Source organism: Schistocerca americana, chromosome 10 (assembly GCF_021461395.2).
Source record: "Schistocerca americana isolate TAMUIC-IGC-003095 chromosome 10, iqSchAmer2.1, whole genome shotgun sequence".
In the NCBI taxonomy this organism is placed as follows: domain Eukaryota; kingdom Metazoa; phylum Arthropoda; class Insecta; order Orthoptera; family Acrididae; genus Schistocerca; species Schistocerca americana.
This window is the reverse complement of record NC_060128.1, coordinates 95,925,636-95,941,071: the sequence shown is the minus strand read 5'-3', so window position 1 is coordinate 95,941,071 and position 15,436 is coordinate 95,925,636. Positions and strand designations below refer to the sequence as shown.

General features: G+C 41.9%; 1 protein-coding gene across 1 annotated transcript in view; it reads left to right on the top strand.

Annotated features, from left to right (window-relative positions):
* Positions 1 to 15,436, top strand: part of LOC124552268 (serine-rich adhesin for platelets-like) — an 820,531-nt gene that overhangs the window by 745,555 nt on the left and 59,540 nt on the right. Inside the window, exon 29 of the mRNA XM_047126548.1 lies at positions 9,955 to 12,345. Within this exon, the coding sequence (XP_046982504.1) occupies positions 9,955 to 12,345 (2,391 nt within the window). The remainder of the gene's footprint in view (positions 1 to 9,954; positions 12,346 to 15,436) is intronic.

Below are 15,436 nucleotides of genomic sequence, written 5' to 3'. Positions count from 1 at the left end.
TTGTGAGCGAAACTGACTGTGTACTTTCAAAGGACCCATCCTGATATTTTCAATAAGCAGTTAAGGGAAATGATGGGAAACCTAAATGTTGATAGCCGGATGGGAATTTAACCTTGCCAAATGTGAGTCCAGTTATGCTAATCTTTCCCTGTTCAAGGAGTCAGAGAATTGTTAATATTCACTTGCAGCCTGTACAGAATGAAAGTTAAATAACGTAAAATTAAAAAAAATAAATAAATAGAAAAAGCAACAAAGGAAGTGAGCCACTCACGTACAGGTGAATGCTAAGTGGCACACAGATACTCATAATAGAGCAGCTTAAAAGCATTAATAAAGCCAAGTCGACCAGTCTAGATTGCATACCAAAGTGATTCCTTTCAGAGTATGTTGATATAATAGCTCTGTATTTAATAGCCATATACAGCCACTCACTTGACAAAAGATATGTACCTAAACACTGGCAAGTTGCATGCGTCACACCAGTACTCAAGAAAGGAAGTGGGAGTAATGCAATGAATTACAGACCCATATTACTGCTTCCGATTTAACATTCTGAATTATCTCGAGGAAAAACAACCCGTTGTCTCACAGTCAGCACAGATTCAGAAAATATCGTTCTTGAGCGACACATGTAGCTCTTTATTCCCACGAAGGACTGGGCGTTATTGAGAGGTGATCTCAGTTTGAATCTGTATTTCTAGATTTCCAGAAGACTTTTGATACCCTTCCTCACAAGCGTCTACTAATCAGATTGCATGCCTATGGAGTATTGTTTCAGTTGTGTGACTGGATTTGTGATTTCCTGTCAGAAAGGGGACAATTTCTTGTAATCGATGGAAAGTCATCCCACAAAACATGAAGTGTTAAGTCTCAAGTTATGAGTTGCAACAGAGTCAACAACTTTACTGATGATCTGCCACCTGCATGATCTTCGTGATTACTTTTAAGTTGATTGTTTTCTTATAGTTGCCTTATTGTTGTTTCTTGAATCTGTGACCTAGCCTTGCAGTCCCGCTCCTTGTACCGTGTGACATTGTCTCCATCTGTAGAGATTGCTTATTTCTCTGAACTTCATCTCCAACCCAAATCTCAGAATAGAGCATATGAGAATTAAGTTTCTCAACAGCTTCTTTCAACTATTTCTGATTGTTGTCATTGTAGTCATCACCTCTTGTACTCTGCCTTACAAGACACCACCAAGCTGCGATGCCAAAGCACAAGCGACCCTTTCGTGGCAGGTGGATTTGCCCCATTGGCGTCACGCTGCGATTACGTTCTGTGCTCACATCTCTTGAACTGACACTGTACATTTAACAAACCAGCACACGAACAATGGTAAGTTCTTACATGCTAACAACCTAAACAACATTTTTACATGAACCTCTTTCATCTCATTGTGAGAAAGAGAGGGAACATCAGGTTACACCACAAACAGAAGTGAAATATGGCATTCCACAAGGACGTGTTATAGCCCCTCTGCTGTTCCTAATCTGTAATTTAGGAGACAATATGAGCTGTTATCCTCTTAGATTATTGGCAGATGATGCTGTCATTTACCATCCAGCAGTCATCAGTAGATCAAAACCAATTACAAAATGACTGACAGGATCTCTGTATGGTGTGAAAAGAGGCAATTTATCCTAAATAATGAAACTTGTGAAGTCGTACATATGAGCACTAGAACAATCCATTAAATTTCAGTTATACAATTCTAAAGGCTGTCCATTCAGCAGCTGAATACCTAAGAATTACAATTACTAACAACTTAAATTGGAATGATCACATAGGTAATGCTGTGGGGAAGGCAAACCACAAACTTTGTTTTATTAACAGAACATCTAGAAGATACAAGAGATCTGCTAAAGAGACTGCCTACACTATACTTATCCATTCTCTGCTAGAGTATTGCTGTGCGGTATTGGATTCTTACCAGATTGAATTGACAGAGAACATTGAATAAGTTCAAAGAAGGGCAGCTCGTTTTGTATTATTGTGAAATAGGGGAGAGTGACACAGATATGATATGCGAGTTAGGAACAATTGTTAAAACAGAGGTATTTTATGCTGTGGCAAGATCTTTTCATGAAATTTCAATCTCAGTGTACTATTATGAATTCAAAAATATTTTGTTGATACCCACCTGCATTGGGAGATATGATCATTGTAGTAAAATAAGAGAAAACAGAGCTTGTGCTGAAAGATTTAAGTGTTTGTTTTTTCCCTGTGCTGTTAGAGAGTGGAATGGTAGTGAAATAGTGTGAAAGTGATTTGATGAACCCACTGCCAGGAAATTAAGTGTGGATTGCAAAGTGATCATGAAGATATAGATGTAGATAACAGATATGATATTTGCATTAATTTTTGAGGTACAGTATCATGCTTTCTCTGGTTTAGTTTCTCTGTCCTCAATCACTCACAGAACAATTACACATTTCAGGTGCTAGTCAATATTCTGATATGTTCTGTGTGTGTAGGTCCACATCATGTATCAGTGGATGATTGGATGCTTTTAAATTTCTTACCGCCAAATCCATCCTGAAACTTGCATTACTATAATATATATAAACAAAGTACTTCCCACAAAGAAGAGATTTACAAAAGAATAAAAAGAAATTTGGAGTTCGTAGGTTTATGAACTATTTATTAGAGACACAGAGTTGACACAGCAAGGAAAAAGGAAGAATACTGCCTAGGAGAATACCAAGGAGTGATACGGTTAAATGAGAATCTAAGGTTGAGCAGAAGTAGTCAGCAGTGTGTGAGGGTGAGAAAGAATGAAGCCTAATCAAAGGGAATTTAAATAATTGTGCAGTGCTGATGTAGTCACATGGAGCACTTGTCAGCCAAGTAGTAAAGAAGGGCTCTGTTCAAGAAAGAAGGCAAACTGACAGCTTATCATTTCTTATCTCATGTGCCTGTCAAGATAGGCTAGTGTAACAGTAGGTAGGATAGACGGGCACTATGTATCTTATCGATTTGTGCATGTGTTTACTGTCCCCTGAGACACTAATCTGTCCAGCTTTGCCAGTGATCAGTACTTTTGAAAGTCACCAGAGTTTGTTTCCTTTGCGTGTCTCTCCACTGCTGCCGCCCTAAGTTGTGGATAGCTATTGATTATACAAGTACATGTACTAGCTCTTTTGTCCCAAGTATGCGTCTGTGTTATTTATGGTGAGTAAAATGTCTTACTCATTTCATTTTGCACAATTCATGGGGCACACCAGCTCTGTAATTTGTGTGTTCAATAAGAAAATTTCATTTTTGGGACATATGTGTTTGAAAAATTAACCAGTTTCAGCAGAAACATATAAACTAAAAATTCGGCTATTAACAAAAATGTTATTTGAGGCTTTACATGCAAAGTAAAATCCAGTGAAAACAAAAATGAACACATATAATATGAATATCCCACAGACTACTCCAAAGTGTAATGTAAGTGTAATTTTCAACTGAAAACAATTGGGGGAAAAAAGGAATTTGTGGAATAACTTCACTAAAAGAAGAGATTGGTTGATAGGATGCATTGTGAGACGTCAAGAATCCCCAATTTGGTATTGGAAGGGTGTGTGGGTATTGAGAGACATCAAGATTGAATATGGTAAGCAGATTCAGAAGGATGTAGGTTGCAGTAGTAATTCAGAGATGAAGAGGTTTGCACAGGATAGAGTAGCACGGAGAACTGCCGGAGGCTTAGGACTGAAGACTACGACGGCAATGATGACATCGACATTGGAATTACTAAATATTTCACCTCCTGGAGATAAATTCTGACTGACAATTCTGCCTCAATGTTGTAGATTATAATAACACAATATTGTAATATTTGAGTCTGTCTAATTTCAGACCAGGTGTCAGATTTGGTTTAAGTCAAGTGCACAATGATTGGTCTCCATTAAGTTTGTCCTTGCTCTCTTGTCCTATGCGTTCAGGTCTCTATATCAGGAATGATGGCTCAGTGCTTGCAAAGTGTGTGTATCCTGTTTTGGCAGTCCTCATATGTGAATTACTGAGTACAGGCTATTACTTACAACCAACGTCTCCATCAGAGAGTCTGTAATTTTTTGTATTACCATTGCTTTAATCAGGGTCTTAGTGGGCTCACATTCCGGGGAATTTCATCGTGTCACTCTGCTTCCATCCTGGCACTAATTTCCAAAATTCCCCAAAAGATCTGCAAGAAAATACTGGAAGGATATTTTTGCTGAGATTCTCAAGTGTGCACTTTCCATGCACTCTGTGAAACATTGTCAGTGACCTTGGCATTACATTACAAACAAGAAGTGGAGGTAGTACTTAAATTATGGAACACATTCTTTTACAATGAAAACAAATGCTAATCTATACGAAAATATATTCTGGGGAAAAGCAAGCCATGTGTTGTCTACGCTTTATATATGTACTATGTTTGCTAAAGAGAGAATGTAAGGGAATACTTGTAGAACTACCCTAGCCCTGCAACTGACTAAAGTTCCTTCACAAAAGGTACTAGCATTCACAGGTTTCTTCTTTTTGCACCATGAAAACTGCAAGGGCCACTTTTTTTGAACACTGCACATTTTTCACACAAAAAGAAATTTTAATTTAGTACTATGCAGAGAGTGGATTCAGTACTGCCCCACATCACTTTCGAAGCATTTCCTGTGTGTTATGGCCTAATTATGGTGTGTGTCACAACTGTTATTTGTATAGATACATCATGAAGTATTCATACTGTGAACTTATTTTATGTATTTATCTCAGTCACACTAGTGTGTGCGGAAAAAAGTTGCTTAGTAGTGTTGCATTTGCAATAAGTATTGCAATATTGTAAATCAAATAATCCGTACACATTTAGGATTTTCCAAACTTTCATCAAGTCTAAAATTGAACTGTAACATTTAATGTGAATTAGAATTTTTGATATATAGGTATGAGAGATGGACTTTAGTGAAAACATCATTAAAACTGGAGGGACACAGAATGAGATGAATGTTGAAAATTGCTGGGAGAGAGAGAGGAGATGAGAAAATTGATTAGGGACGGGGCTGGTGTAGAAGGTACGTTACGACTGTGGAAGGAGGTGAGTGAAACATGTAGCCAGGCAAATAAGTGGTGGTTGGACCAAGGAAGTTCTTTGCTGTTGTGGAGCGAGTTTTCTTTGTGTTGAAGTTTGACAAAAATAAGTGTGCTACAGCTGTTCAACCGATGTTTAGAACCAAGGACGGTAAGAAGCCACCAACAAGGATGGCTATTTACCACTGGCACAACAAATTTGTTATGACAGTGTGCTTGAGGCCAGCAAGGAGAAGCACACATCCTAGTGGGAGTGAAGTGAATGTGGAGCATGTATGAGAGACATTCGTAGGGAGTCCAAAGAAATCTGTGCGTCGTGCATCCCGTGAACTCAGAATGACTCCATTGACAGTGTGGAAAGTCCTGCATCAGAAGCTCTCTATGAAACCATTCAGATTGGAGCTAGTGCAGAAGCTCAGTGACGACGACAGCATTCTGAGTTTTGTTCGCAGTTGCAACAATTGAATGAGAATGAGGATGGCACTGTTGATCGCTTAATTTTTAGCGACGAAGTCAGTTTTCACACTAATGGGGAAGTGAACAGGTTTAATTGTTGGATCTGGGGTACAAAGCATCAACACGAATGCATTGAATTCGAGGGTGATTCTCCAAAGGTAAATGTTTTTTGGCGCCTTGTCACGTCGGAAACTGTACGGGCCATTCTTCTTCGCCGAGAACACTGTCACTGGATATTCCTACTTGGACATGTTGCGGCAATGGCTGATGCCTCAAATGCAATTGGACTCTCTTTTCATCTTTCAGCAGGATGGGGCTCCACCCCGTTTTCATAGTGAAGTTCGGGGGTATCTGAACACGGAGCTTCCACTTCGATGGATCGGCCGTGCCACAGAAGGGGACAGCTGTTTCATGAAATGGCATTCCCAGCACCAGATCTGACTCTTTATGACTTTTTCTGTGGGGACACATTAAACATCTGGTGTATGGACCGCCCCTATCACGAGATGTAGCAGGAGAGAATATGGGAAGCGACTGCCACAGTCAATGATGCCATGCTGGGATGAGTATGGGAAGAATTTGATTGCCGTATTGACGTCTGCTGGGTCACTCACGGTTCGCATATCGAATGTTTGTTAAAAAAAAAAATAAAATAAAATAAAAAAAAAAAAAAAGAATCAGAATTTCTCTTCAAAATGCAATATGTATGACATCTGTACAATGTTTAGTTCTTGTGCAATAAATAATTGAAAGTGTTCCCGTACTTTACATACGAGGGGGGGACCCAAAAGAAACCGGACTCCGAGGGCACTGCCACTCGTAGACGTCGTGCAGGGTTCTCACGCTAGATGGTGTTAGTAGAGACCTTCATGAAGCAGCTGTGCAGACGGTGTCAGTGTAGAGCTGAAAGTGCAAGTGTGGTATTGTGTTTCTCTGACTGTTGGCGGGTTACCTCTGCGAAGTCGTTATGGCAACTTGAAAAGAACAAAGAGAGTGTATGAAATTTTGTTTCCTGCTCAAAAAAAAACTGTAACGGAGACACACCAAATGCTTCAGGAAGCTTTCCAGGATGACGCCATGAGCACACAGGTTTTCGAGTGGTTTGGGCGCTTTAAATGTGGTGAGATGTGTGTTTAAGGCCAAGCTCGTTCTGGATGCCCTTCAACATTGCGAAATGAGGAGAACATTGAGAAAGGTCCGCCAAAAGATCAACGAGGATCGTCCCCAAACGATCGACCAAATTTCAGCAGAGACAGGAATCAGTTGGAGCTTGTGCCAGCGGATTTTGAGTGAGGATTTGCACAGGAGATGTGTTGCTGCTAAATTTGTTCCCCGCCTTCTCACACAGGAGCAAAAAACCATCTGCGTGAATGTGTGTCAGGACTTGAAAACAGAGATTGCACGTGATCCAAACTTCTTGAACAAAGGCATTACAGGGGATGAGAGTTGGTGTTACGGGTATGACCCAGAAACCAAGCAAGCGTCAAGCCAGTGGAGCACTCCCAACTCTCCCAGACCAAAAAAAGCAAGGCAAGTGAGGTCAAATGTGAAGATGATGATCATTGTCTTTTTTGATGTTAGTGGAATTGTGCATCGGGAATTCGTACCCCCTAGCTGGGCTGTTAACCAGCACTTTTACTTGGATGTTTTAAGGCGTCTGCGAGAGGCTGTGAGGAGGAAACGCCCGGAACTTTGGCGATCAGGTGGCTGGTTTCTGCACCACGACAACGCTCCAGCACACACGGCCTTACGAGTGACCCACTATTTGGCATCTCAGAGGTGGTCTGTTGTTCCCCACGCTCCGTATTCGCCGGACCTAGCCCCGTGTGACGTTTTCCTATTTCCACAAATTAAAAAAAAAAAAAAAAAAAACGCTAAAAGGGGAGCTTTATGACGATTTGGAGGCAGTAAAAACAGCTTCGCAAAGGGCACTGGACAATATCAAACTTGAAGAGCTCCAAACATGCTTCCAACAGTGGGAAAAGAGACTTGACAAGTGCATTGTATGTAATGGAGAGTATTTTGAAGGTGACTGAAGTAATTTTGTAAAAAGGTTCATCAATAAAATCTTTATGACAACAATCCAGTTTCTTTTGGGTCCCCCCTCGTACACCATGTATTTTTCTGGCAATATGCCAGCATTCTGTTGTGGTACAAGCCATGGCAGATATCTATTACTTGGCCCTCCACACCAGAACGTCAACCCATATATTACAGGTTGGCCTTGAGTAAACAGCTTTACCCCATACTTTCCAAAATAGTGTGTAAGCACATGTGTACTTGTGTTACCACAAAAGACAAAAGACGGAAAACATTGCATCTGATTTTTGTCTGCATGAAGCTAATGTCCTTAAACAGTCAGTCACTGATTTTATAAAAGGGATGCAACTACCCATGTTATTCTTTACTGTACTAATAAGACATTCTGAGAGAATATGTAAACTGTTATTTCTCTAATACAAATGTGCACCAAGAAGTCATACTTACCTATCAACTAGAAGGCCGGCCAGGCAGGCAGATAATCCATTTTCAGCAAACCAAGTTTTCGCCGGCGCACGGAATAATGCTAACTTAACAGTGAACGTTAGATGATGATTTCAACAGTGGTATTAGTCAGTTGTTAGAAGTATATACTAATACCATCTGTTGGAAGGTAGAACAGAGTTGTAGTATAAGAAGTTTGAACCTCCTCTGCAAAAATCCTTCTGAAGGACAACAATGCATCTGGATTAAAAATCTACATCTATATATGCATCTGGATTAAAAATCTACATCTACATATGCATCTGGATTAAAAATCTACATCTACATCAACATGATTACTCTGCAATTCACATTTAAGTGCTTGACAGAGGGTTCATCGAACCACAATCGTACTATCTCTCTACCATTCTACTCCCGAACAGCGCACGAGAAAAACGAACACCTAAACCTTTCTGTTCGAGCTCTGATTTCTCTTATTTTATTTTGATGATCATTCCTACCTATGTAGGTTGGGCTCAACAAAATATTTTCGCATTCAGAAGAGAAAGTTGGTGACTGAAATTTCGTAAATAGATCTCGCCGCGACGAAAAACGCCTGTGCTTTAATGACTTCCATCCCAACTCGCGTATCACATCTGCCACACTCTCTCCCCTATTACATGATAATACAAAACGAGCTGCCCTTTTTTGCACCCTTTCGATGTCCTCTGTCAATCCCACCTGGTAAGGATCCCACACCACGCAGCAATATTCTAACAGAGGACGAACGAGTGTAGTGTAAGCTGTCTCTTTAGTGGACTTGTTGCATCTTGTAAGTGTCATGCCAATGAAACGCAACCTTTGGCTCGCCTTCCCCACAGTATTATCTATGTGGTCTTTCCAACTGAAGTTGTTCGTAATTTTAACACCCAGGTACTTAGTTGAATTGACAGCCTTGAGAATTGTACTATTTATCGAGTAATCGAATTCCAACGGATTTCTTTTGGAACTCATATGGATCACCTCACACTTTTCGTTATTTAGCGTCAACTGCCACCTGCCACGCCATACAGCAATCCTTTCTAAATCGCTTTGCAACTGATACTGGTCTTCGGATGACCTTACTAGATGGTAAATTTACCATCTGCGAACAACCTAAGAGAACTGCTCAGATTGTCACCCAGGTCATTTATATAGATCAAGAACAGCAGAGGTCCCAGGACGCTACCCTGGGGAACACCTGATATCACTTCAGTTTTACTCAATGATTTGCCGTCTATTACTACAAACTGTGACCTTCCTGACAGGAAATCACGAATCCAGTCACACAACTGAGACAATACCCCATAGGCCCGCAGCTTGATTAGAAGTCGCTTGTGGGGAACGGTGTCAAAAGCTTTGCGGAAATCTAGAAATACGGAATCAACTTGAGATCCCCTGTCGATAGCGGCCATTACTTCGTGCGAATAAAGAGCTAGCTGCGTTGCACAAGAACGATGTTTTCTGAAACCATGCTGATTACGTATCAACAGATCGTTCCCTTTGAGGTGATTCATAATGTTTGAATACAGTATATGCTCAAAACCCTACTGCAATCCGACATCAACGATATAGGTCTGTAGTTCGATGGATTGCTCCTACTACCCTTCTTAAACACTGGTGCGACCTGCGCAATTTTCCAATCTGTAGGTACAGATCTATTGGTGAGCGAGCGGTTGTATATGATTGCTAAGTAGGGAGCTATTGTATCAGTGTAATCTGAAAGGAACCTAATCGGTATACCATCTGGACCTGAAGACTTACCCGTATCAAGCGATTTGAGTTGCTTCGCAACCCCTAAGGTATCTACTTCTAAGAAAAATGTTTCTTTAAATATCAAACAATGGAAAATCCAGGATGGAATGTAACAGTATTATTGTATATACTTATATGGAGTATTATTATATACACTTTAAATATTGTTTGTTTGTTGTGACTGCTCAGGTGGACCGAAACATGCAAGCACAGAAGGCAGAGGCGCTCAGCCGAACGCGGAACCACGAGCACGGCATTGCACAGCTCGAGTCGAGAATGGCGGTCCTGTCTCTGAGGACAGCTGACGACGACGGAAGCCGACCGCCAAAAAACGAGAGGCTGCCGCCTCCTCCTCCTGCTGCTGCCCAGACTGCGGCGGACGGCGGAGGCGGCGCAAGCACCACCACCACCGTCACCACCACGGACACGGCCACCACCAGCACCAAGCCGACGGAGCAGCTCCTTCCTCGAGCACATCCGCCGACTGGAGGGGCACCGGACAGCAGCCCGAGTGTTCCTGCCGGAGGCCTCCCCGCGGCCGTCGGTAGAGTCAGCGGTGTGAGCGGTCGTCTGGCAGACTACGAGTCTTGCCGGACGGAAACTGCCAGTAAAAGTGGCTCGACGGCAAGTGACGAAATGGATAACAGGCTTCGCGATACGGATACGAGGGAGACTTTGTCCACAGGTGACAGTGGCAGTTCTGTCAATAAGACTGACGTAGAGATTCGACGGTGTAGAGTACCGTATACCGGTGACGCGGACAGGGAACGACTGCCGAGCGAGGAGAGACTCAGTGGGGACGTCTTTGTGGCGGATGGCGTCACGGCAGACGCTTCCACTTCGGATCTTGCACCGGTGTGTGTTGACAACAGGCTGTTAGATGCGACAGTACGAGAGACGAGGACGGTACATAACGTTCTGCCGTGCCACTCACCAGAAATTTTTGTGGAAACTGATAAGAATGAACCACTTTATGACAATGACATCCGAGATATCAAAGATGTTATGGCAGAGTGTGAAGTTTTCAGTAATGAAACTGAAGCCTATTTAGTGGAATCTCGTATCTCTGCAGATTGTTCAGAGGATGTTAAGGATTCTGCTGATGGTAGAGTGACTGCTGGTGAGCCCTCGTTGTTGGAGAGCGAGCTGAAGTACAGTTTAGAACTGCCTCACTCGACACCGAGTCCCGATAAGCTAAAATGTACAGATCAGGAGTATTTGTTAGGGGACCAGTTAGATATCTCTCCCAATCACAATGTTATGTCACTGAATGTTGATGTACACAGTAACAAAACATACGAGTTTCAGTGTGACAAAGGCCATGTCCCAGAAAGAGCATGTGATGTGCTAAAAGAACAGTTTGTGTCTGATGGTGATGAACTCGGTTCTGCAGAGGAGGAACACCGAGGAGTAGATGCACAAGTGACAGCTGTCTGTGATAGTGCTGAAAATATCCTCAATCTCGATGTGAAAGAGGAGGATGACAGTCCTGGGGATGGGTTTTCTGATAGGGCTTATGTCAGTGAACCGGATGTCATCAATCTCGGAGACCTCGATAACGCTCGGTCAGTTCTCGACGAACTGGATAAGGACAGCATTCCTTGTAATGTCATAGACGGTGAATCTGCAGAACATCTGCAGGTAGCAGAAGAGGCGTGTACTGACATTAGTGACGTCATGATTGGCCTGCTGGACAATTTGGAACGTGCAGAGGGTGCTGTCGGTACCCTAGGAGTCGCCGATCTCTCTTGTACTTCGGAGGCGAAGTTGGCATATAAAACTGATCTCCCTGATGAGGCCACAATCCAGTCAGAGAAGTTTGCAAGTGTGCCTGATGTGAGACAAGAGGTTAAGAGTTCATTATCGAGGCCTGAAGCTGTTGCCGCTGTAAGCGAAGCAGCTGTGACACCTTACGAGATTGTGGGTCCTTGTAGTGAATCTAACACCGACTCACTTTCAGACGTCAATCGGCACGACGGTGACATTCCCACGGCAGTCGGCGAAGAGGCACCGTGCTCGGTACGAGCTATCGCCATAGCTACTCCGGCCGACGTTTCGCCGAGGAGAGGGAGACGAGACTGTAAACCGTCGATCCAGAGGCTGCTGAGTGACATTCAGGAGCACACCCTCGTCTCGCCTACCGAAGGCTCCGGTTTACAACTCGGTCTCGAATCCACAGAAACTGATTTAGAGATGCCGGCAAACGTAGTGCCCGACGACCGTACGTATTCTCTGGACTCTCTCAGCCCCGACTCCAACCTCAACAGGCCCAACATAGCGACACCCGGCTCGTATTCGTCAGAGTCGAAACAGAAGGAGTCTCCCTCGGGTGACAGGCTGCCGGAGTGGCCGACGGAGGAGAATGCTGCAGCCAAGGTGGAAGGTGCCGAGTTAGTGGAAGGCGCTTTTGGCTCGGTGCGGCCCAGGCTGCCGACTGGTGACCACACGATATCTGATGTCGATTCTGTGCAGACGCCTTCACCACTAGATGCCGGTGGACCTTTGGGGAGGACCGGAGTTCTAGACTCGGCTATCGTAATGCGACAGAGCTATGGTGCTGGGGACACGTGGAATGAAGAGGTAAAAGTAAATGCTTGCTTTACTTTAAAAAAAAAAATAAAAATAAAAAAAATAAAAAATAAAAATTATATTTATAAATATATTTCTGAACCGCATACACTAAGTATATGGGAAGAAAAACAGTTTTCAGTCACAAATAGGTCTGTCTTATTGAATTGCACAGTACTGTTTTGGCCCTGTCAGTTCACTTTTACACAGTTGTAGTCTGTTTCACTTTTATAACATCAGCTAGTTTGTTCTCTAATCCGTACTTCCCACAAATTTAATGTCTTTTAATACACTAATCTATACAACATGTTTGCTGTTTGCATTTTGGCATTCAACTTTCGTAGTGGATATGATACTTTACAAGGCCACTGTTGTTTATTCAGTGTCTTTAGCCACAGCTACCTAGTTCTGGAGAAGTGGAAGTAGATTGACTCAGGCAAAAGGTGTCATTCACCTGACCACTGCCAATATTTACTCTGTTTCCCTTCAAAACAAATGAACGTTTTGTCTTTTACTAAAGATTTGTGTAGAGAGGAATATGAAATGAGTTTTGTCTGGTTAGATGTAAGAGAATCCATGACGGTAGTCTTTGAAGGATAATTGGTAAGTAGATAAATAAAACAAACTAGTAATCTAAAAATACAATACTTGGGCATATGGTAGCCTTTATGATGTTGTTGTCATGCCATGTTGTGCTCTGTAGTAACTTAATGTATCTCCGGACGTACAACGAAGCATTTGCGTGAAAATTTTTAATGAAGTGCGATATGAAGCAGTAAACTCGCGTGCAGTGTATGGCAGTTCTCTCTTTCTAACTTTCAAATAGCTGGTTCAGTGGCCATTTTAAGGGCGGGAAGCTCGCTTGGAAATGAATAAACAAACAACAGTAGTGTGTGTGGCATTGTGGAGTTTGTGTTCTCAACTCATCTTTGTCTTTCAAGACAGGTGCAATAGTTGCTAGTCTACAGTACACAGCGCACAATCGCCAGTTGACTGTGACAGTCATCGACCAATGGGGTGAGAGGTTTAGAATCAAATTCTTGTGAATTAAAACTAAAAACATATTAAACAATTCTGCAGTAAAATGCAATATCGATTTACTTTACCTGACAGATGCAAGCCATAGCTAAATGTAACTTGTAATTGCACAAGCAGTTAAGAGTATAAATGTTTGCATGAAAAATTTTGTGACATTAAAGAGCCAGCCCTGCATGAGGAAAGCGTAGTTTGTTTGCACCTCCCCTCCTTCCACACCACCACTCTCCACGCCACTGACAATTTGTAGTGTACCTGTGGGTGAAGCTTGCTTTCTGCACTCCCACACTCGGCAGAGAACTCTGTCAGGATATTGTGAACAAATAGTATGTGGCCTTAAAATCAGGTTATTGAACTTAACATAAAGTTGTGTGATACAGCTGTATGGAAAAATTGGCATTGTTACTGGAATAAAATAAATTTTTGCCTGGAAAATGTTCTGAGACCATGGCAGCTGTATTTGGGTCTTCTTTTTTTTTTTTTTTGCATTTTTCACATTTCTCTGTGGAGTTGGCTTTCTTGATGGTATCTGGCAATCTTTGTGGCAACTGGTGGCCGGATGTCGCTCCTGACACCACCACTCTCCTGAGGACGGAAACTTTACATCACATCTATCTGCATTTAGAGTAAAGTCAGAGAACATTTGCTAAATGTTTGCATAGCATTTATCTGAGTCAGGAAACGTGTACCAGCCCGGCATTTTTACATAGTTGGATCTGAGAAACCACCTAAAAAGCTACATCTGTGCTGTTCACCTCATGAGCCCTATTTGTTAATCTGCAAGATGGATTTGATCCGGGGCTGACTTTCCTCCCCAAAATCCCAGAAGTGGCATGTTAACGTGCTCAGCTATCTGACCCAACTGCATATTGATGTTTTGCAAGTACTTCAGAGATCCAATAAACTTACTGGAGAAGAATTGAACAAAAGTTCACCTGAAAATGGACTACATATAACAAATGTATTTTTGATAATTAAATGGACACCCTAGCTGCAAACAGGCGTTGATATACTTCATTGGGGACATGATGAAAATGTGTGCCCCAAAGCGGGACTCGAACCCGTGATCTCCTGCTTACATGGCAGAGCTCTATCGATCTGAGCTCAGATGGATAGAGCTTCTGCCATGTAAGCAGGAGATCCTGGGTTCGAGTCCCGGTCGGGGCACACATTTTCAACATGTCCCCAATGAAGTATATCAACGCCTGTTTTCATCTATGGTGTCCATTTAATTTTCATTTCATTTCTATCAAAGCTGCATGGTCATCAACGGAAACTGTTCTTTCGGGAACAGATACTACCATCATATATAGTTAAAATGTATTTTTGCTTGAAAAAGGTTATTTACCCAGTTCGAGAAATTCACTCTCCACACTTGTCATTATCCACTTAGTGATGAAATTTAATTGTCTGTGGTTTCAGGAAGTGGTGTACTAGTCAGTGTAGAACTTGTGAAAAAAATTGTGAGTTCCATAATTCATTATTCACTCTGTAGCAGAATTTGTGTGTGTGAGGAAACTTCTTGATAGTCTAGATACTGCAGCACATAGCAGCTGGACCTGGGATGTTTTTTTAATGTTTTTTAAAGGAAATTTGATGGTAAGTTGAAGGTTTGAGTGCACTGTGAGGTGTAGGAAAATTGCCTTCAAAAGGCAAGGTCATCGGAAAGTTCACGTATATGAATTGTCTGTCAAATGACAAGTAAGATATATCCTGTTATCTACAATATTGCATAGAACTCTTACGCTCTTATGCCACAGTGTAGTTTGGTCGGGTTTGTACCAGACGTTTGGTACGACTTCTAGATATCCCTACGTTTTCAACCTGTAAAGTTTGTATATTCCATATTAGTTAGTTTTAAAATCAGCACTCGTTATATTTATTGCAAACAATGTAAAAATTTAGGGGTTTGGGGGGAATCTATCCTCACCATATTGTTGTTTAATGTACTCCAGATAGATTAAATGAATAAAAAATATTTTTATAAAAAAATCTATAAAATGTTTCGTGAAATGATTTGTCTAAAAGTAAGAAATACAACAGATCAGAGAAACATTTGGACACACCT